Here is a 22,929-nt window from a genome sequence, read left to right on the forward strand (position 1 = left end):
ATACATTATATATATACATATACATATATTTGGAAGACTTTACTAAATTTTCTGTCAACATTTTCACTGGTGTGTTTTTGTATTCTCTTTATAAGGGGATTTTTATGACAGTTGCTTTTTTTTTCTATATAGTCCAGATTAGATATTTAAGTTAAGTTTGAAACCTGCTCCCAATCATTCGTGTCACTGAAAAAACAACAACATTGTCCCCGAGACAGTTTCCGCTGAAGTCACAACAAATTTTTGAAGAGCGGATTTAACGAGTGTTTTTTCTGTCCCCGGCGGAGATTAAGAGCAGAATGAGTTGTGCGTTTTAACGATGCCAGAAATAATCCACGGAAGCACGTATTTAAGTGCTCTTACGTGCCGTCGCACAACAAGTACACAAAGCGCGGCTATAGGTTGGATTACACTCGCCATATGCTGGGAACGTTATATAAATCACTGAAAAGATGTTTATGATGACAACACAACATCTCTTCAGTGAACACTTCTGGTGACGCACAGAAGGTGAGAAAGTGTCGTAAGAGACAATTCTGCTTGAACACACACTACACTTCAAACAGACGATATAATGTCATGGACGCTGAGATGTTTGAATTCATGTCCGGATTAAAACTATTTACATCTAACGTCGTGTCTTGATTCCGCCCGTAATCCCTCATAAGCAGCGATCGCAGGTTTATGGTCGACGTATATGATGTAAACCGTCGGCCATCTTGATAATCCGTTCGTATAAATCGGCGCCAGACAACATCTGGCTGCTGGACGAAGAAAGACAGGTGGTTCCTCCTCCTGGTGTAGGAACTGAGATTAAAAATGGTTATCAAGGCAGAAGCCACCGGTGAACGACTCGTAAAGACGGACTTAAATAAAATGCAAGATCTAGATCGATTGATCGTGTTTGACACAAATCTTATGAGTGGTCGTGTCCAGATCAACGGCGAAGAATTGCTTTAACCATCTTATCCTTATCTTAATGAGATGAATGGGATCGGATTTCACCTCCGGTCGGGAGCAGATGTGCTTCTCTGACCTCGTGGTCCAGGTTTTTCCTGATGAATGAATCTGAACCAGACATCATCGTGGGACACAAAAAACGCCATCGCCGTGTCCCTAAATCGCGCACTCCTGCACTTAAACTTGGTATTTTGAGTACACAAGTGCGCTCACACCGATTAGCGCACTTGGTGCACTCAAATGGCCAGAAAACTGAGTGTGGATCGATGGACACTTTCCACGCTTAACGGCTCCATCTGAGTGACGTAGATGACGCTAAACTGAAGCTACGTCACTGACGTTCGAGTCTTCGGAGCAGATACCGACTTAAGTGTCTCAAGAAAACACTTATTTTACCGCAAAACAACACGGCAACAGTTATAATACAATGAAACACAACTTAATAACTTGTTGCGATTGACAAAAACCACTGTCAAGTGTCAGTGATAGTGTTTCAATCAGTGTTCAAAAGTAGTAGAAGAAGAAGCTGTCGAGTCATTTCCTGTAAGTGTGTAGCAGCAGAGTTTGATTTGAGACAGTACTACGCTGTCCAAATATTTGCACTGTGTAAGGCAGTGCACTTGGAGAAGTGCTCCATTTCAAGACATATCCAATACACTACATAGCTGCACGGCTTCATAAAAATATGATACTGCGACTGTGTTTCAATGGTTATCTTTCATATTTTCCGACCAGAGGTCAGGTGTCAGGGTAGTGGTCAAAGTGGAGGCCAGTGCCTCAAATCACATACTTCTCTTAGTGCACTGGCGGTTAGTATACATCAGGATAGTGTATATACTAACTAGTAACAAATTCTTGACAAATAGTATGTCTCAAATCAAACTCTGCTGCTACACACTAATAGGAAATTACACGACAGCTTCTTCTTCTACTTCTATTTAACGATGATTTCAACCACCAGTAGGAACACTAGCGACACCTGCTGGCAGCACGTTTGTGAAAATATTGGCAAGGTTTTAGCACCAAAGATGTGTCATCCTCCTACTGCTGCTGAAAATGCACCTGTAGGTATATTCATATATACTGTATATATATATATATATAATATATATATATATATATTATGTCATATATATATATATATATATATATATGACGTAACTTCCGTTTACAACGTCGACGTCAGGCGAAGATGGAGCCGTTTAGTGTAGAAAGTGTCCATTGATCCATACTCAGTTACTTGAATACTCAGAATTGAGAATTGAGACGTTCTTATCCACCCAAAAAAATAATACTAAGTTTGAGTACGCAAGTGTGTGATTTGAGACACTCAAGACTTTTCGCCCCCTAAAAAAAAACTTTCTTTATACCCCCTAAAGAGCTCAAAGGGTCTTCTTAAATCGATCTTTCTACTGTGTCCTGGTCATGACAGCAACACCTCCATCAAGAAATAATTCTTGAAGGTTCAGAAGGAAAAAATAAGATTAGATCGATTTATTCTAATCTTATCGAGATGAAGGGATCAGATTCTCAACACTGGTCAGGAGACAAATGTGCTTCTCTGACCACTAGAGTATGAATCTGACCAGACGTCATCATGGAAAACAATCTAACACCACCTTAGCGACCCTTGCAGAAGGTGAACCAGTTGACCGTTAAAGACTTTTGAATAGCTCCATAGAAAACATTATCTTGACTTTTTGAAGTATAAACTTTTCTATCTGCCCATCACAGGTCCCACAGTATTGGAGGCCAAGACTTCTCCTTCCAAAAAACCTTTGGGTTCTTCTGGAGACATACACTTTATTTACATTGAACTTTTCGTCATAAATGATCCAAAATTGCAACAGTAGAGTCTAAAAAAAACGATCAAAAGTCATTTTTCAAATTAACAATCCTAAAAAATTTTGAATAGAAAAGCTTTTCTATTACAAAATTACTAGTTACTATTTACAAAAGCCTTTTTGTAAAAGAGTCCAGGCTCTTAGTGGCCCGCAGTTCAGGTAGAAGGGTGTTCCAGAAGCATGGTGCAGCTGAGAAGATCTCAGTCTCCCATGGTGGACTGCTTAGTTCTGGGGACCTGGAGAAACAGGGTGTTTGTGGATCTAAGGGTGCGAGTGGTGGACTATAGGGTGACTGTAGGGACGCATTTATGAGTAGTAGCAGGATTTTAAAGTTTATCCTGGGATGAGACAGGGACCCAGAGAGATGATTGAAGGACGGGGGTGATGTGCTCAGGTTTACGGGCTCTCATCAGGACCCAGGTAAACCTATACCAAACGACGCAATATTTCTACCCTGCAAGCATCGTCTCACCTAAAGTGCCACAGAAGTACCCAAGCTAATAGTCCCATCTCTCAAATGTTCTTTGAAGAGGGGTTTGCGTGATATTTCGCGCATTGTGCACTTGGTCGGGTATCACACTCTCAACAGGTCCACAGTAAAGAACCATGTAATCGCGTGATCCCAACAACATGTGTAAAAGGAAGACCCTACCGTGGATTGTGTTATGATGACGGCTGCTGGCAGGACTTCTAGTAAAGGCTACAACCCAAATGAAAGAAACTTCTAAGAGGGTTTGCGACACTCCGGGGTTACTTGAGACTCACAATGGACAGGGAATACACTAACAACCCAACTTACACTTTTTTTATTTATATTTAGGTTCCATTGGTGCAAATATGTTTTAGTTACTGTAAACCAATGAACGACACCGGCTGCAGGATGTAGATAAGGCTCTCGAGTCTAGACAAAGATCTGAACCTGTAGGTGAGTCACCCCCGCACGAGTGCAACCTGCTGCCGCAGTTCTCAGCTCCATTCATAAGAAGATTTACGTCGATTCTACAAGTATTTGGTGGACAAGAGAGAGGCTTAGCCGGGATGGAATATCCATGTTTTGAGGCTGACGGCTGATGCGCTGTAATCCACCCTAAGCCCCTCCGAGGGCGGGAAGGAGGGGGTCAATGAAGAGGTTCGCCATCGTTCTCTCGCAACGTCCAGAATCGGTGACGACCCGGGCAATTTGTCGGTCGAAGAATTGGACGATGAGAAACTGGTACCCGGGGACTGGTAGAAAAGGGCTTCAGGGCTAATAAAGACTTCCTGTTTTAGTTCGGAGTCACTGCTGGCGTCACTAAACATGTTTCTTACACTTAATGTGTCAAACTAAATTACCAGGGAACAAAAGTCGTCGGCCAGAGAGAACGTTCTTGTTGTCGAGTTGGCTCAGAGATTTAATCGTTTTTCAAAGTAGTTGTATAACTAGTTGACCTTATGTGCATGATTCCTGCAAGCGGGGATTATACATGTAAACACTTACTGGAATCATTTTCCAAAACCTGGTGCAGGGAATTCAAAGAAATATGGAAGCAGATGTTTGAGCTTCCAGGGGAAAAAATATAATAATAATTGGCGTGTTACGAGTCATATCTGAGGATGACCTTTCAAGTGACCCTCGACTCGGACTGCGATTTAAATGTCATTAAAAGATCAACTCTCCTGACATGTAGTAAATGTTCTTCTCTCCAAGATGCAGTAAGTCCCTCATCATGACCATGTTTTCAACTTATTACTTTATAATGTTGCTCTGAAATCTGGGCGAACGAGAGGTTACGAGAGTCCATTATGACTTAACTTAACTCCTCCTCCAGCCAGCTGTAATCCCGACACCACTTTGTTTATACAACGAGTCCATTGGAGGTGGAGACTTCCTGGATTGATGGCGCGCGGTGTCAAACCTTCATGTTTTACCAATGACAGCAGAGTGTGTGTGGTTATGGTCAACAAGATTTAATCTCCAGAAAAACAAAGCGTTTTAAGTGGGCAGAGCTTAAGATCATTTTCTAATGTCAATATTTCAATGAAAAGAGAGTTTTGTACAAACACACACTGATGATACAATAGAGTCACACATCACAACAACACAAACTTAAGTTGAACTTTAAAAAGAATGTAAAAGAAAAAAGATTTATGACCATCCCATAGTTCAAACTCCCCATAACACTTTTCAGCTATAACTGTTTCTTTAAATGACATCAAAGACTGCGTTCGACTAAATCAAACCCTTGCAAGAGCCAAGGTCGCAAGCAGACTTGCTCGCACAATCTAATCCGATTCATTTGACAATTTTATTGGGTGGATATGTTTGTTAAAATGAAAGCTTACTAACCCGTTACACATGATGGATTCAAACGGTTAAAATGTTTTAAAAATGTATTTAACTTTTATATCAAGGGAGATTTTTTTTTTTTAAAGAATCCTTTGATAACTTTGTTTTATTTTATCCACCCCACAACTTTGTATCTTTATACATTTAGAATCTACAATTTGAAAATTACTTATAAAAAAAAAAAAAAGGTGACAATTTCCAATAACCAATTGAGGACATTTACTACAGAAACAATGATATTTAAAAATATACATTTGTACATTTAATGTCCAAAATCTACTGCCGATTGTTCGTTATTGCACTGTAAAGATGAATTACTGCTCAATGATAAATGAATAACTCTAATATTTATGTCTAAGGTTGTTTTTTTTAAAAAAAGGTACTTTGTTTGCACCCCCTTTTGAACTGGAGAACCAGGGCCTCTTTTAGGTTGTGATCCTTCTAACCTTTTCATCAACTAGTCTCTGCTCATGAAGATTACAAACCGAACCAGTTAAATCTACGCGATTCATTTTTTTTCCCCAGTAAATCTCTGCAGTAAAGATTGATCCTTTATGTCGAGGAGAAGCTTTTAAACGTCATGAAATGTTGTATATGAGGATTAGACAAAAAAATAATTAATTTTCCATTGTCACGCCAAAGATTTAGAAGGTCAAAGGAAGGTCAGGGCGAGGATAAGGTTAAGGTTGATCTACAGAACATTCATCACCTGAACATTGGTGAAATAAAAGTGGTTTTAAAGTTGAATTAATGCCGGACCAAAGCGTGCTACCGTTCCAGAATTAGATCGCCCGGTTCATGTTTTGGTGACGCCGTCCAGATCTGCAGTCAATCATACTCACGAAAGCTCCAGCTGTTTTGTTTTAATCAGATCCCAGGGGTTTTGGCAGCAGCTAAATAAGGTTTGCTAATGGCTGCGTGACCCAGTCCTGCAGCATCAAAAAAAGCTTTTTGATCAGACATTCATAAAAAATGAATGAGTCAGCAACAGATGCGCAGAGTCATTTTTGTTCAGAGCCAAATTGAAGTGGCTGATCGTTTGCTTCCCTTTTTTGGGAACATTTTGACTGCGAGAAAATATTGATACTTGGGCTGCACGATATATAGTGAGTGTATAAAATAAAATAATTACATATTATAAACAATTAACAAGCAAATATTTAATAGGTTAGTTAATTTCAGTGTTGCAGTAAAACTTGTTTCCGCTAGACGGCGGTAGTCATTACGTCCCCCAAGGCTTAAGGTAAAGTGAAACTCAGCGAGATCCTGGCAATGACTGAGGACGAGAGGATACAGTGAGTCCAGCAGCTTTTAAAAGCTGATGTTCGGACATATTTTTTGTTTGAAAACAAATGAAATCAGTCAAGAGTCATGTGGTCTGTAAATTCTGCAACACCAGAGTCAAGTAATCGACAAAACTACACATATATCCTTGTTACTACAGTATCACAATATATCGCATTGTTGACGCTGTATCGCGATACGTATTGTAACACTTCTTGCCAATAAACTAAGATACCATTCTTGAAGAGTCAGCGTTCTGAGTGAAATCCAAGTCATATCTATATTTGATTTACAAAATGTATTTTTTAATTACTAACATTAGATAGACTTAGACGTTTATTGTCATCGCACAGAAAACACAAAAGTGAAACTGACAATGAAATGTCAATGTCACAGCATTGAATTTTGAGGTAGTTTGCTGTAAACATTTGGAAGAAAAGAAAGAATATAAATAGGTGAGAATGTATATAAATGTAAATATAGATAAAAGTAGTGCAGGATTAAGATCTATCCAACCGTTCAATATATTCGGACGACACGATCGCTCCGTCGTTGGCGATGATCTGGCAGATCAGTCAGATTAGGAGTGACACCTGTCGCAGCCTTAGACGAGCCGGCGTGACTTGAAGGAGGCTCAGCATCCGAGGGTTTAATGTTCGAGGACCGGATCACGGAGAAACATCCCGGACAAACACTGGAGCTTCTCACTCACGGGGACGAGGAGAAGGAACTTCTGAGTCGACACCGAGTCCATCTGTAAACGAACACTCTTGACCGGCACAGTCATGATGTCGTTTTTCTTCTCCTTCTTCTACTCTTATTTCTGCTGCCTCTCATCTTTCTCCACATCCTCGTCTTTCCTCCATCATTTCCTTCTTCCTCCACCTTCTTTTCCTCATCCAATTTCTTCCTACTTTCCCTCGTCTTCCTCCTCCTTTTCCCCTCTTCCAAAATCTTCTTCTCCTCCTAATAACCCGTATGCCCTTCTTCCAACTAACTTGCCTCCTCTTTTATTACTTCACTACTCCTCTTCCTTTTCTCTTAATTTTATCCCGTGTTTTTATTTTTTTTCTTTTCCCATTATTTCTTATTTTCCTCCTCTTATACCACTAACTTATCCTCCTTCCTATTTTCTTCTTTTTCTAATCTACATTTCTACACCTTTTTTCTTCCTCTTTTCCTACATGTATTCGTCCATCCTCTACTCCTTATCCTCTTCTCTTCCTCTTTGTAATCTTTTCCTACTCGTCTTCTTTTTCCAGGTCCTTCAACTCAAACTAAACATGTCCAACATTCTTTTTTGTCAATTCCTTCATCAATAAAACTTTACACGACAAGAATCTAAAGCAGACATGTCCAAAGACTTTCTTCTCCTCCTCTCCTCCTCTCCTCTTCTCCTCTTCTCCTCTTCTCCTCTTCTTCTCTTCTTCTCTTCTTCTCTTCTCTTCTTCTCTTCTTCTCTTCTCTTCTTCTCCTCCCATTATTTTTCTTCTTCCAACATTCATCTCTACTAATCCTTCAAAATGCGTAAACCAGGATAAAAAAAATACTAAATTTGAATACTTTTATTCCGGAGGACGACGTGGATCCAAGTAATCCCAGAAGCTACCGAGTCAAATACGTTAGCGCGAAAACATTTAAATCAGGGTAAGACTCTGGAGCCACAAAATAAACAAAAGTACATTTTATGAAAGAAGTTGCCGCCAGTCTACACGAGCACAGTTCAGCAGGCGACTTTAGATTAAACGCTTATTCATATTCTCTTATAATCTGCTCTAAATCCTCAGAGCTCGGCGCCATGTCGGGACCCAAACGTCCCACAAGAAAAGGCAAAGACAATTCCTCCCAACAAAAACACGCGTTGACTCTTCCTGTTGACCCTTAAAAACGGTCATTCCTAAGTTAAAAGAGAGTAAAATATAAAGTTTTTAATTGGACAAAAAGTTGAAATGAAGAGAAGAAATATATTTATTTGTCAAGTCTCGACCACGTTCTTGGAAAACTCTCCTTCATTGTGTTTGTTATTAACATAAATACATGTTATGGACCACCAGGTGGCGCTCTAGTGCACGGCATGAACTCATGCTTCTCAGGCATCGACTCAAACATCGAAGTGACGGAAACGACGGTAAAAACTTTTCAACCAAACTTGAAACAGAGTCAAGGAATCCCATGTTATAGTTATTTCAACTGTTTTTCTTGATAAAAAATGTTAAGAAATACTACTGACCAGGGCCGGGTCTAGACAGGCATGTATGAGGGGGCAGCCACAAATCTCGAGGGGGCATTGTGCCGTTACTTACTTACTTACTTACTTACATGTAAGTTTGAGGGGGCACAACATTTATTTGAGGGGGCCAGGCCCCCTCTTGCCCCTGCCTAGACCCGGCCCTGCTACTGACTGACATTTCCAGAGACAGGAAGTGTTACGTTGCTAGGTTACCGCTAGTTAGGAACATGTTGAATTAGGGTGGGATTATTATTTATTTTTCCAATTAAAGCTTAGGATAGAAAACAACAATAATTATTTAATTCAATTATTTTTTGAGTGTTGTGCAATACCGTTTAAGAATTACATTAGATAACTGTGTGGAAACAAAAACAAAAAAAGTGATTTTAATAATAGTAATATTCTGCTAAGATAAAAAGTTTGAAACATACATAAAAAAGTTGTTAAGAATCATTGTTGAATCTTTGTATTTAATTATAAAGAAAGAAAGTAAATAAATGAATGACAGGATAAATCTTTTTAATGTAAATAATACATTAATTTGGAATTTTAGTTCAACTTATTACTATCACTTAGTTTTCTAATACAATCTAAAATAGTATTAACAAAATGACAATACCATGAATATATAATATTATGTGTTCAATAACAATTTAGAAAATAGAAATCCTAACATCTTACCCTGTGGGTAAACACATTTTGGGCGTTTGACTGTGATATTGTTTTTTGAGTCGCCATCGACAGGTTGAACATAGATCCAATGGTTGATGGAAAAATAAAGTTTACAACATATTCTTTGACTCTTCGACGTACAGTAGATTCTATTCACACTTCAAAAGAAATCCTGGCATCTTGAGGTTAACTTGAAGAAGTAATGATCAAAGAAAGCTATTTTATTTCTGATTTTGTTTATTAAAAACTGTTTTGCTTTGGACAAGTTACCTTTTTCTGACAATAACATAAATAAAAGGTCTCAACACAGTGTGACATGTACCCAATGACAAGAACATGTAACCAGTTAAATTGTATTAATCTGTTATTTTAAATATTTATACACGTGTCAAACTCAAGATTTTTCCAATTAACAAATCAACGTGACAATATAACAATAAGAGAACAAGACTGTAACTCTGAGGAGTAACTACCAGCACGCGAGTTCTTCAACATGACAGCGAGGAGCTTCCTGTGGGGGGGTCACAGGTGTGCCTGACCAGATCACCGTGACCCGCCTTCTGGTGATCTACTTTGAACTGCGAGCAGCAGCGACTTGGGTTACTGGGAACCAGAACATAATACCGGACGACACGGCAGCACTATGTGTGATTACAGAGAGAGCAGCTCCGGCCCGGAGGCACGAGATGACTTTTCTAATTCACGTCGTAACCAGGGCCGGGTCTAGACAGGCATGTATGAGGGTGCAGCCACAAATCTTGAGGGGGCATTGTGCTGTTACTTACTTACTTACATGTAAGTTTGAGGGGGCACAACATTTATTTGAGGGGGCCAGGCCCCCTCTTGCCCCTGCCTAGACCCGGTCCTGGTCGTAACCAGCGAGTATTGTTTGACCGATAACAAATCTGATTGATAAAAAGATCTGATGGTTTAATGAAATTGGGGAAATTGTTTGCAGGTCTTATCAGAAGGACCCAAGGCTGGCCCCATCACTGCCTGATCAATAATGTCTTCCCCAGTTGGTCGTTCTTCGCAGGGGCAGAGATTGAACAAATACGACACAGCGGTGGTAGCTGTAAAAGCTTTTCAAGAAACCGTGAAAAGACTAAAAATTTAAGCGAGATTTCACTCAAAATTCAAACTTCATTTTCTACTCACCCTCATATCGACTTATGTCGATTATTTTCAGAGTAATCTGTTCTTTTTTTAGAGTTATAAACAAAAAGGTAGAGACTGGAGCTCAGTTATCTTCGTCTTCATCTTCATCTTTGCCCAAAAAGTACTTAAAAACGTCCCTCTTGGATTGAAGACTCGACATTGGAAATTGTTTTTCAAACAAAAAAAATGAAACAAGTCTATATTTAAAATGTGTTTGTAGCGGAAGCTAAAAGGCTAACATGCTACATAGAGAGGAAACACTCCAGGGAAATCTAGCACAATCTCCTGGTATCGACGTTGGACACAAAAAGCTTGCTTGTTTCATTTTATTTTCTCTAAACACGTGTCGACGTCAAGCAGTATGGAGGTATTTGGGTGTTTTTGATGATGTCACAACATGATCTGGAGCTTGTAATCCATGTGTTTGTATCTTCTCGTTTAGACTATTGTAACAGTTTATTTTGGTGTCTTAACAAGAAGGATCTGTCTCGCCTGCAGTTCATACAAAACTGCAGCCAGAATTCTGAGCCGCTCTAGTAGAAGAACTCACATTTCTCCGATCCTTAAAACTCTTCACTGGCTGCCAGTTTCTTTCAGTATGAATTTTAAAATTCTGGTTCTTACTTTCAGATCTATTCATGGTCAGGCTCCCCCATCCATCAGTGATCTGATCCAGCCTTACACCTCAGCTCGGGCTCTGAGGTCTGTGGATCAGAATCTACTGATGGTTCCTGAACACGCTTCCAGACCAGAGGAGAGAAATCCTTCCAGACTGTTGCTCCTAAGCTTTGGAACAATCTCTGTGTTTGATGATCTACTGACTCCTTCAAGAAACATCTACAGACATTCTTATTTGTGCTTTTTCTTAACTTTCTTGTTGCTCCTGTGTTTGTCTCTATGTTGTCTTGACCTTTTAAAGTATGTATTTTAACTTTGGTTTCATTGCTTTCTGACCCTGGTCTGTGAAAGATCTTGACAAGTATAAATTACATTTAGACGAAGGTGAAGACAACTGAGCTCCAGTCTCTACATTAAAATGAACAAACATTTTTGTCTATAACTCTGAAAAGAACAGATTACTCTGAAAATAATACCAACATTAGTTTACATGAGAGTAGAAAATGAGTGAAGTTTTAATTTCGGGTGAATTATCACTTTCAAAACAAACAGCCTGTTTCCAACATCGAGAACCCTGGTTTTCGTAGCCACGATCGGCCTCTCGAGCCGCCACTTGTTCTCCGAGGTCTCCCTCTATGATGTGTTTATATGCCGGATATTGTTATGTACCCAATGACCACACATAGAACTACTTAAAAAAATCTGATTTTCATCCCTTCATCGTGAATAAACTGCTGATTATATTGAATATACAAGTATAAGTGAATATTTGAAGCAGGAAAATGACATTTTTTATCTTGTGCATCATTAGAAATATTAGTTTAAAGGCTCACCGACATCTTCAAGGGGAAATCAACACGTGGCGTCATCAGCAGGTGAAGAAAAAAGAAAGAGGTACTCACACCAGGAAGTGGTAGAGGAAGCATCGTAGTCCAGCAGGTCTCTCCAGGAAGTTGTAGACATCCCCCTGCATGCTAGTCTGGACGTAGGGACTTTGGAAATCCTTTTGAGAATGTAGCCAGCTGGAGTGCGGGATAGCTGCCGGGATGGAGGCGATCAAGGGCTGCCCGGGTGTGATCTGCAGGGCTGGGTTCGTTGCGTCGGCGGTCGCGCTGAAGGGGAAGCGTGATCCATTATTCACCGCCGCAGGGTCCAGTTCCAGTGAAACAGGAGAGTAGCGTCCGGGCGGAGGGGCGCGCAGGGAGAGGCGGGCTTTGGAGGGTACCGGAGGGGTCGCCGGGACGTCCGAGTCCAGGTCCTGGTCCATGCTGAGGTTGGTGTCGGCGTACCCGTTGGGGTGGCAGCTTATGAAGGAGCTGGACATCCTGCTGCCATAGTCCCGCTGCACGTGGCAGGTCATGTGGAAGGAGTGCGCCCGACGTTCCCCCATGTTTCGGGGGCGACTTCAGAAGAGCGTCAGGTGAGTCCAACAGAGGTGGGGGGGGCCATGACTATAGCGAGAGAGAGAGAGAGGAGAGTAACATGAGAGTCTGCGATGAGTGAAGAGTGTGAAACTGAAAACGAGCTCAAGTGACAGAACAAAGTGGGAGCGTTGATCGGCGACAGACACCGATGGAAACAAAGAGATTGAATCGTCAGTTCGTACTGAGACTAGCTTTCCGATTCGCCGCCTCGATTTCATTTTAGAGGACAAGAAAAGTGTGAACCCTCTCACTCTAGTTGCGAATACATCCTCCCTGTCTGCACTCTCTTCTTATTAGTTTAGGTAACAAACTGTGGACCAATAATCTTTGTGCCTTCTGTACATAACAAACCAAAAGTAAAAATTGATTATTGATCTGAAGTTCAAATGAATATGATTGGCATTTCAATCCAACCTAATGCGTCGAAAACAAATTAATTGTATTTATTATTTGAATTTTAAAAAATGTAAAGGTTCTTAAATAAACCCTAAAGTATTTCACATTTAGTATTTTAAATCTATTTAACCCAAACAAAGAAATAAAACGAATATGAGACAAGTAGGGATCCAATAAAAATATATATAGAGATGAAAGGAAATGAATTAAATTAAAAAAATTAAATCGGATTCATGATCCAAAAACATAAATGTGGACGTAATGACCAAGAATATCTCAAAATAAATACAAAAGTGAAGTGTAAGCAGAAGAAATACAAAAATACAATATAGAAATCAAGCTCCAAGACAGCTACATTGTTTAAAAAATCTTTTACCAACTAGTTTAGTAAAGTTTTAAGCATTCAAATCCTATAAAAGACATATTCCTGTAAACATATTTTTAGACAAATTTTAGTCTTTTTCCTGAATAATGTCACATTACAAAAGTGTGTAAAAAGACTTTACGACCTCCCAAAGTTTCCATCTGCCACGTTGTTGTCACCTGGACTATCGACATCTGAAGGTAATGAAGCACCTCCTCGCATCTCAGCGGCTTTGACAGACGGACTGATGTTTCCCCTCGAAAGGGACGGAAAAAGTCCGAGGGCACAAAAGGGTCCGACTAATTAGCGGCGGTCGTACCCCCCACCCCTGCGTCCAGACCCGTCCCCGACTGTGTACGAGCCGATGACAGGAGGCACACGCTCCCTTGTCTGCCTCCAGATAAAGTTTCTGCCTCTAAATCGACACATTCAGGACACAGACAATGAGCGGCAGGATGCCGGGGGACTCTACTGTTACCAGTGTTGACTTTCCAAACTGACCCTGGTGTTGAACTTGAAATTAAATATATGCTTCAGTAAGTGAGATTAGGGTGCCGGTCACTTTACCTTGTTGGTCCTTGCTCAATCCTTCACCTGCCACGAGAGAGAGAGAGAGAGAGATCCCAGTCATTGCACAATGTCTGTCAACTTCATAACAACAACAACAACAACAACTCTTTACCTTCCAGAGTCTTGCAGCTAAACATGCAAAAAAAACCTTAATTTATCCACAAAAGTAAGCTTTCCAGGTGTTGGTTCATGCGATGATGAGCAACATGTAGAGATGCAAGTTCGATTTAAAGTATCCTCGAAGCTGGAAAGGCAGTGGTTTGGGTCCAGAAAGCGGCTGATGTCAGCAGGTCGTCAGTCTTTGAAGTGCATCGTTGCTGCTGCCTGGAGGCTGGAAACATGAGGCGTTCAAAGACGGCTCGGAAATTGCACTTTCATGCTTCAGACTCAAAGATTAATTTCAATACAAGTATTAAAACTATCTTATTGGAAGTTAAATTAAATTAAAATAAAATGAACGGAAATACATTAACGCCAATGTATATAAACAAAGTAGTCGTTAATTAATTCTATGATTTAAAAAAAAAATAGCTTGTGTTTTATTTTGTAAACTTTATACATTTAAACACGAGAAACACAAGACTGTCGACTTACATGCAACATGTAGAACACAATGAAACTATTTAAATTTATAAAAGAATGTGCAACAAAATTACCAAAAAAAAACGGAAATATCAACAAATATGACGACGGACACAGAAAATACCCTCAAACGTCTAAACATTGACAAACTACGGACATTTTGTTTCCCTAAAATAAAGTTAATCGCTCATTTAAAGGCAAAAAACGTGACGAAACACCTGTTAAAAACTCACCTTTGTCCGACGTTGACGTCGTTAAAAAAACGACCCGTTTCCAGCTTGATAGTGAAACCGAAGCTTCAGTGGATTCAACAATTATTAAGTTAAATAAAACAAGAGTTACGTTTAAAAGAGTTTTCGATCCGGTTCTTAGCCAAACAAGACGCACTCAGTTAGCCCGGTCTTTAAACGCAGCACGCGAGTCCTTTTTTTAGCCAGCAGGAGGCGCTAAGAGGCCGTTTAGAAATCACGGGTGGAAATAACTTAAGGTGCTATTTAGATGAAAACTAGTATCATTAAATAACTCAAGTTTAATTTTATTAGTGGGGTCGTTAAAATAAAATCAAAGGGTGTCGTGTTTTCCTATAAATTTAAATTAATTGCTTTCTCACAGACTCGCCAATTGTTTTACTATTTAAATTGTAATATAATATTTATAATAATGTTTGCTATTTTATGTGTTGTTTTTTAAACAAATTCCTTCATAATACGTTGATTATAACGCAATATGTGTAACTTAATTACACTGTTGTGCCTCTGGGGGGCAGCAGCGTGCTATACATTGTTTTTGTCTTCGGCGAAGAAGAAGACGGAGAAGAAGAAGACGAGGCGGAAACATGGCTTTATACGCGAGCAGGTCATTTCTGTCCTTAAGTCGTCTCAGTATTTCAACGTTTGGACCTCACGGTCCCGTGAGCAGAGTCACATACACTACAGCGTTTCCACGAGATCAGCGCAGAAGGAACGGTGCGTAACTGTGCCGAGAAGTATAGCAGCATGCTAAGCTAACAACTTCAGCGTCAAGGTCTCACTGACCGTCACTCAATGTTTTCCTCTCAGGTCCTTCACGGAGAGATGGAAGAAAGTTCAACAAACGACCCAAGAGAGCGGCAAGTCTGACATATATATAGCCTTGTTACTAACTCTTTCTTTATGAAAGTCAAAGACGTTTGTGTGTTTATTTGGTTGACAGATAGAGGCGCCCAGGACTGAGAAGATGGCCTTGGACCAGGACTGGACTAGTGTATATCCAGCAGCAGCTCCTTTCACACCAAACGCCGTCCCCTTACCTGTCAGGATGGGCTACCCGGTGAAAGGCGGAGTTCCTCCCGATAAGAGGGGGAACCTGGAGCTTATCAAGGTGAGATGAGAACCTGTCACTCTGTGAAGTGGCTTTTCATCAAGTCGTCTCTCCTGTGACTTAAAAAAACGACATAGAAATGTGGATATTTGATGGAAAACTTGTGATGTGTTCTTCCACTTGGAATTACTCATCAACTTGTGGATGGTCATCCCTGTGCTGTGTCTCAAATCGCATACTAGCGTACTCAAAGTTAGTATTTTTAGTGGTCTCAATTCTTAGTATGCGAAAGCATAGTTCGATGGACACTAACCACCCTAAACAGCTTAATGAAGTTTTAAACGGAAGTTACGTCATATATAAATGCATATATGCATATACTTACAGGTGCATTTTCAGCAGCAGTAGCAGGATGACACGTCTTTGGAGCGGATACCATCTTAAATATCTCGCGAATATTTCGATTCTCATATTTTTTCGTTATTTCTTTTTCCAAAGTTGCAAAACGTGCTGCCAGCAGGTGTCGGCGATAGCGTTCAAACAGCTGATTGAAATCATCATTAAATAGAAGTAGAAGAAGAAGCTGTCATGTGATTTCCGGTTCCGATTTACTATCTGTGGAGAATTTGCGTACTAGTTAGTACGTACACTAAACTGATGCATACTAACTTCTAGCATACTAAGAGTAGTATGCGATTTGAGACACAGCACTGGTCCTCTATATAATACGTATCATGATACGATGTATTACGATACTGTAGGGACAACGATAAATTGTTTGTTTTAAAGAAACAAACTTGTTCTTGCTTTTACAAACAAAGAAATGAGCAAATACTTTCTCCTTTTTTTAATGTGAAAGTGCTTCTCAAAATATAAACAACAAATGTAAACTAGGGCTGCCAATATGGGAATAAAGTGCGAAATAAATTCTTTATTTTTGTATTGAATTGCGATATCGATATTAATGCAATATTTATTTATTTTCACCAAAAAAATGTAGCCACGTGCACGCGCGAGTACTGTAGGGAGGTCCGGGGTTTTGGATAAGGAAAACGATGCGATATTTACCTTTCGTTTTTTTTCCGCATTTTGGTGCCGACATGATTGGCTGCAGGTTTAATTGCAGCATATAATGTAATATAATTTGCATAATTAGATCCACGCTTCCTCCTTTTAATTACCTTTCCTAAAATAAATATTGTAAATAAACTTGTGATACATTTTATTTATAAATAACCTTTTAGACACCAGTCTCACAAGGTGCTTTACATTAAAACAAACATTCATAAGAAAAATATATTAATAAAGCAAACTAGTAACGATAAAAAACAAGATAATTCCATTTACTTAAATAATCAGCATATTCTAATATTAAGGTAAAACACACTGCACAAGGTCTAAAATTCCACCTGATATCCATTAATTTGTTTGAAGAATGCGCGTCTTCCGTCCCCCTGGTCATCATGGTGATTATTGAAAAAGCTCTGGATTACAGAGCAGCTGTGTCCTCCTGGACCAAAGCCACTTGATTTTTTTTCATTTTGGGAAACTCTGTGTGTTCGTCTACGTCACCACCAGGGGCAGCGATTCACTGTTGCCTGACGGTCTTCTAGACAGACTGAAGACTATCTGCCTTCATACCGTGGAGACCTTGCATAACAAGAGTAGTTTTCCAACTGTTGGTTCCACTATGTAATTTACCTCGTTTGACACCTGAAGGAACGTGTAATCTCTCCTCAACAGATTCCAAACTTTCTGCACTTGACACCCGTAGCCATCAAGAAACACTGCAATGCCCTGAAGCGTAAGTCTAGCATATTTTTATTTTTATTTATCCATGTTATCTACTCGTAACGTTTTTTAAATTTTTTAAAATAAAGCATCAGACCTTTTTATATTTCTGTCACCTGACTTAATTTCTTCCATCAGCTTTCTGCACAGAGTGGCCGACCGCCCTGGACAAGGACGCCACGTGTGACCGGCTCTTCCCGATCAAAGTCCAGACCACCGACTACCTGTCTTCGGGGTTGTCGATCCGAAACCCGTCTGCTCGTGTCGTTCAACTCTCGGTGAGTTACTAGGTTGTTGAATTTAACGGAGCCGTCATGCAGTGGAAGGGTTGTCGGTTTGATTCCGGGCTTAAGGCAACTCTTTGCTTATATGTTCTCTTCACACAGGGGTTTACTCTGGGCACTTATTAGTGTTGCATCTGGTGAGGAGCATTCGTGCTCCCTCTGCTTCTCACTGATGACAAAATACAATGATTAAACATTCAGAAAGCTAAAATATTAAAATAACTTAGTTAAAATTAACTTACAAACATGCTTGGTTTTCAAATTGCAAGATGAATGAGATAAATGCGGAAAAAAGGGCAATCAAATCTGGAGATTTTCATTGAAACCATTATGTAACTAGTGAGAGAATCTGAATTAAATTATTTAATGTAACGGTAAATCTCTTTGTGCAGCTTCACTTAAAACCTCATGATCTACAAAAGGTTCTGTTCTGTTGCAATGGTGACACTTTAAGATGAGACACAATGAGATGAAAATCGTAAGCTCCGTCTCTGATGTAATGTCGCAGATTTAAGAAAGAAAGCTGTCGACTTCCAGTGGTTCTCTCACCATACTTGGATTACAGAGCACTAGAGTTATGAAATACACCCTGAGAATATCCTCGCTTCCCATATTCCCCATAATCCCCTCCATCTATAATCCCTGATGTACAGTACTGCACAGGACAACATGTCGGTCACAGATGATATATATATATATATATGGAAGCGAAAGTGATCAGATATAACATGTGAATAAAAGAAAATTAAAATAATGGTGAAAGATGGTTCATTATTTAAATTGTTTAGAAAGTAAATGTATGAACTGGCACTATTTAACATTTTTCTCTGAATATTGAATGTATTATTTATTTATATATATATATATATATATAATCTCTTTGGTTTTTAACTGTTTTTTTTAGCCTTCAGGGTTTGTCTAGTTTTTTCTTGTGTATATAATAAATAAAGGGAGTAAATGTAAAAAACATTAGTTATAAGATGATTAAATAAATATTTTAAAAGTAGTCAAAACCTGTATTTTTTTGTAATAATGAGGTAAAATGTAATTTGAAATTCGAAACATTGGGTCAATTCATTAATTCATTTAACATTATAAAACACAATTATTTAAATTGTAAAAAGTATTGTCTACATTTCTTATTAACTCTTGTTTTGTCTCTTGGTCAAGATGAACGACCTCCACCAATTCATATAGAAGCGAGGGTCACCTTGACCCAGAGACAACACAAGGGATAACACAAACGCATTTGTTTTCAGGCCTTTGGGTCACCTTGACCCTGAGATAACACAAGGGATACCACAAACATTTGTTTTGGGGCCTTCCGGTCATTTTGTCCCTGAGAAAAAAACAAGGGATAAAGAAAAGAGAAGAAAAAGGGATAAAATTCATTTTAAAAATTCAGATAATTGTATAACTACAACAACACATAATTGATTTGAAAACTAAAATACTTTTTAAAAACGTGCAAGGTCAAGGTTAGGTCGTGGGGGCAGCAGTGGAAGTAAAGAGGCCCATATCTTCAGAGTGTCTTCTGAAGAGGAAACTATTTTTGACATGAATATTTCTGTCTCAGCTGAAGCTGTCGAGTCTGAACCTGGACGACCACGCCCACAAGAAGATGCTGAAGCTGGTGGGCGAGAAATACTGCACGGAGACGGACGTCCTCACCATCACCACGGACAGGTCCGTCCTCGGACCAGACGGTTCCACCGCATCAGTCTTGACTTCTCTTCTGTTGGTCTCCACAGCTGCCCGCTCAGACAGCAGAACCACGACTACGCCATGTACCTGCTGACCGTCCTCTACCATGAGTCCTGGGTGAGTCCTCAAGTCGTTTTCGGTTAATAATCTTCTAATGAGGCCCATGAGAAGGTTCTGGACTAAAGTGGTCAGTGGTCACCGTTGTCTTGTTGACATTTCCACCCTGATACTCATCGAGGCACATTAAGAAAAACTTTGCCACCTGGACACGCAGCCCAGCCAGAGAAACCAGAAACGAGGGTCTATTGTGCCACCTCTGCTTTTAGACCCCGGATCCCATGGTTCGGGAGAAGGTGTCCCTGCCAGGAACCAGGTCACTGTCCACTTGTCTTTCAGTCCAACAATGGAGACCACAGTGTTTGTCCAGCGGCCTTCCACCATCAGGATGTAATGCTAACCCACAAAGAAGCCACTGTTCCGCCGCGCCAAAGTGCTTTCACGCTCCAAATCCAGGAGATGGACTCGGCTGGTTTTCGGACCAGGCAGTTTTCTGGGGGTTTTTTTACGTGGAACTCTGCTGTCAGTAACTTGATACTGTTTTCAAAGGAGCGTCCTGCTCCGTCACAGTTTCGCACGTAGTGCTGAAAGCAACGTTAGCATCAGTAACGACGGCCGTCGTTGTAAAGCTGCCAAACAATCGGACGGTTGTTGCATCGGTGTGTGTTAGGAACGTCCCGACAGAACCGTACGTGTGGAGAAATATTATCTCTGTGAGAGAGAAACATCAAAGACTAACATGCTCGGAGATGACTTCAGCTAGCGTGTTGACAACTTCTCATCTGTTCTACTTGAGGAATATAGTTTCACTAATGAGGGAAGAATCAATCAATAATGTTCCCACAGTCCTGTGGACAACCTTAGGTCCTCAGACCATGAAGAAGTAGTTGAAGTAGTTAACACAGCGCTACATGTTATATGGACAATATGTTAACCAATGTAGAGCTACATGTCACATGTTGGGTAACATTACGGTAAATGTTACATGGTTCAATAGGTTAGCTAACGTAATGCTACATGTAACATCGGTATGTTGGCTAACGTAGCGATACATTTGCCATGGATCGCTGTTATCTAATGTAGCAATACATCAGACAACATGTTACATGGATTGGGATGTTGGCAAAAATAGTGCTACATGTTACATGGATTGCTATGTTAGCTAACGTAGTCCTACGTGTTACATGGATCGGTATGTTGGCTGACATGGTGCTACATGGATGGCTATGTAAGCTAATGTAACACTACATGTCACATGGATTGGTATGTTGGCTAACGTAGTGCTACGTGTCACATGGATGCTGGTGACATCCAGCTCTACTGCTCTTTTGACCCAACTGAGCCCCAAAGGCTGAACAGCTTAGTCAATTGTTTGCTAGAAATCAAACAATGGCTGAGTGAAAACACTTTACAGCTAAATGTGGACAAAACTGAAACTCTGGTGATTGCTCCTGATGATAAGATTCCAGGGTTGAGTCAGTACTTGGGTGACTTAGGTCAGTCTGTCAAACTGAGCCTGAGAAACCTGGGTGTTGTATTTGATAAAGACATGTCTCTTGTTCGACACTGCAGAAAACTGACCAGAAACTGTTTCCTTCAACTGAGAAAAATCTCTAAACTTAGGAAAATGTTGTCGGAACATGATCTGGAGCTTGTAATCCATGCGTTTGTTTCTTCTCGTCTGGACTATTGTAACAGTTTGTTTTCATGTCTTAACAAGAAGGAGCTGTCTCGTCTGCAGTTGATTCAGAACTCTGCAGCGAGAATTCTGACCCGCTCAAGTAGGAGAACTCGCATTTCTCCGATCCTTAAAACTCTTCACTGGCTTCCAGTTTCTTTCAGGATCAACTTTAAAATTCTGGTTCTTACTTTCAGAGCTATTCATGGTCAGGCTCCTCCTTACATCACTGATCTGATCCAGCCTTACACCCCAGCTCGGGCTCTGAGGTCTGTGGATCAGAATCTACTTATGGTTCCACACACACGGCTCTGGACCAGAGGAGAGAAATCTTTTCAGGCTGTTGCTCCTAAGCTTTGGAACGATCTTCCTCTCTCTTTGTGCTTGATGGAGTCTACTGACTCCTTTAAGAAACACCTTAAGACGTTTCTATTTGTTCAGGCTTTTCCTTGAATTTCTCGAACTCCTGTGTTGTTCTCAGTATTATCTTGATCTTTAAAGTATGTACTTTTTTGATTGTTTTGATTGTCTAAGCGCTTTGTGACCCTGGTCTCGAAAAGCGCTATATAAATAGATATTACTTACTTACTTACTTGCATGGATTGCTATATAAGCTAATGTAACACTACATGTTGCATGGATCGGTATGTTGGCTAACGTAGTGCTACATGTTAGATGGATCCGTATGTTGGCTGACATAGTGCTACATGTTACATGGATGGCTTTGTAAGCTAATGTAACACTACATGTCACATGGATTGGTATGTTGGCTAACCTAGTGCTACATGTCACATGGATTGGTATGTTGGCTAACGTAGTTCTACATGTCACATGGATGGCTATATAAGCTAGTAACACTACATGTCACTTGGATTGTTATGTTGGCTAACATAATGCTACATGTCACATCGGTTGCAATGTTAGCTAACCTAGTGCTACATGTCAGATAGATCGGTATGTTGGCTAACCTAACGCTAGATGTCACTTGGATCTGTATGTTGGCTAACGTGATGCTACATGTCTCTGTATGTTCGCTAATGTAACGCAACATGTTGCATCGATTGCTATGTTAGTAAGTAAGTAATTTTTATTTGTATAGCGCTTTTCCAGACCTAGTGCTACATGTGACATGGATGGGTATGTTATCTAATGTAGCACTACATCACCCAACATAGAACCTACATGTCATGTGGGTTGCTGTGTGAGCTAACATAAGGTTTGGTCTCCGAGGTCCTGACACCTTCAGTAATATCTTGATTCCCATGTTGGTTTGGAAATTTAATCGCAGCTAACCAACGTCTACTTTGTCCTCCTCAGAAAACGGAAGCCTGGGAGGCGGACAAGACGGTGGCCGACATGGAGGAGTACCACTGGGAGAAGAGCCCGTCCCAGAAGAACATCCTGGACCTGCTGGTGCGCGTGACCTCCGAGGAAGATGGAGAAGAAGTGAGGGAGCAGCTGCTGGGCAGAGAAGAAGTTCAGGGGTACAAGGACTCGGTCACCCGGCTGAAGAACGAGGGAGAGAACGAGGACACATTGCTGCAGTACAAGGAGGCTGTGAAGAAAGTTCTGAGCGTCTGAACAAGAAGATGATCGTGGAGCGTCAAATATTTATTCACCTTCATCATATTTCATAGAAAAATAAAAGAGCTGCTTCTAGGTTTTTCTCTCTTGATTTCGCGCTTCAA

General features: G+C 40.2%; 2 protein-coding genes across 2 annotated transcripts in view; one reads left to right on the plus strand and one right to left on the minus strand.

Moving 5' to 3' along the window:
• The window catches only part of kcnq1.2 (potassium voltage-gated channel, KQT-like subfamily, member 1.2), a 164,717-nt gene extending 150,677 nt beyond the window's left edge, over positions 1-14,040 (minus strand). Inside the window, exons 1-3 of the mRNA XM_087797151.1 lie at positions 13,959-14,040; positions 13,844-13,870; positions 11,995-12,543 (exon numbers count right to left, since the gene is read on the minus strand). Coding sequence (XP_087653277.1) covers positions 11,995-12,482 — 488 coding nt within the window. The 5' untranslated portion in view covers positions 12,483-12,543; positions 13,844-13,870; positions 13,959-14,040. The remainder of the gene's footprint in view (positions 1-11,994; positions 12,544-13,843; positions 13,871-13,958) is intronic.
• Positions 14,041-15,228: 1,188 nt separating this feature from the next.
• On the plus strand, positions 15,229-22,900 carry mrps35 (mitochondrial ribosomal protein S35). The gene is made up of 8 exons (XM_087797057.1): positions 15,229-15,393; positions 15,487-15,540; positions 15,624-15,787; positions 17,471-17,531; positions 17,657-17,796; positions 19,379-19,488; positions 19,554-19,623; positions 22,559-22,900. Exons 1-8 carry the CDS (start codon positions 15,264-15,266, stop codon positions 22,820-22,822), a joined length of 993 nt encoding a protein of 330 aa, XP_087653183.1. The 5' UTR covers positions 15,229-15,263; the 3' UTR covers positions 22,823-22,900.
• Positions 22,901-22,929: the final 29 nt, after the last annotated feature.

Source organism: Callionymus lyra, chromosome 8 (assembly GCF_982586985.1).
Source record: "Callionymus lyra chromosome 8, fCalLyr1.hap1.1, whole genome shotgun sequence".
Lineage (NCBI taxonomy): Eukaryota > Metazoa > Chordata > Actinopteri > Syngnathiformes > Callionymidae > Callionymus > Callionymus lyra.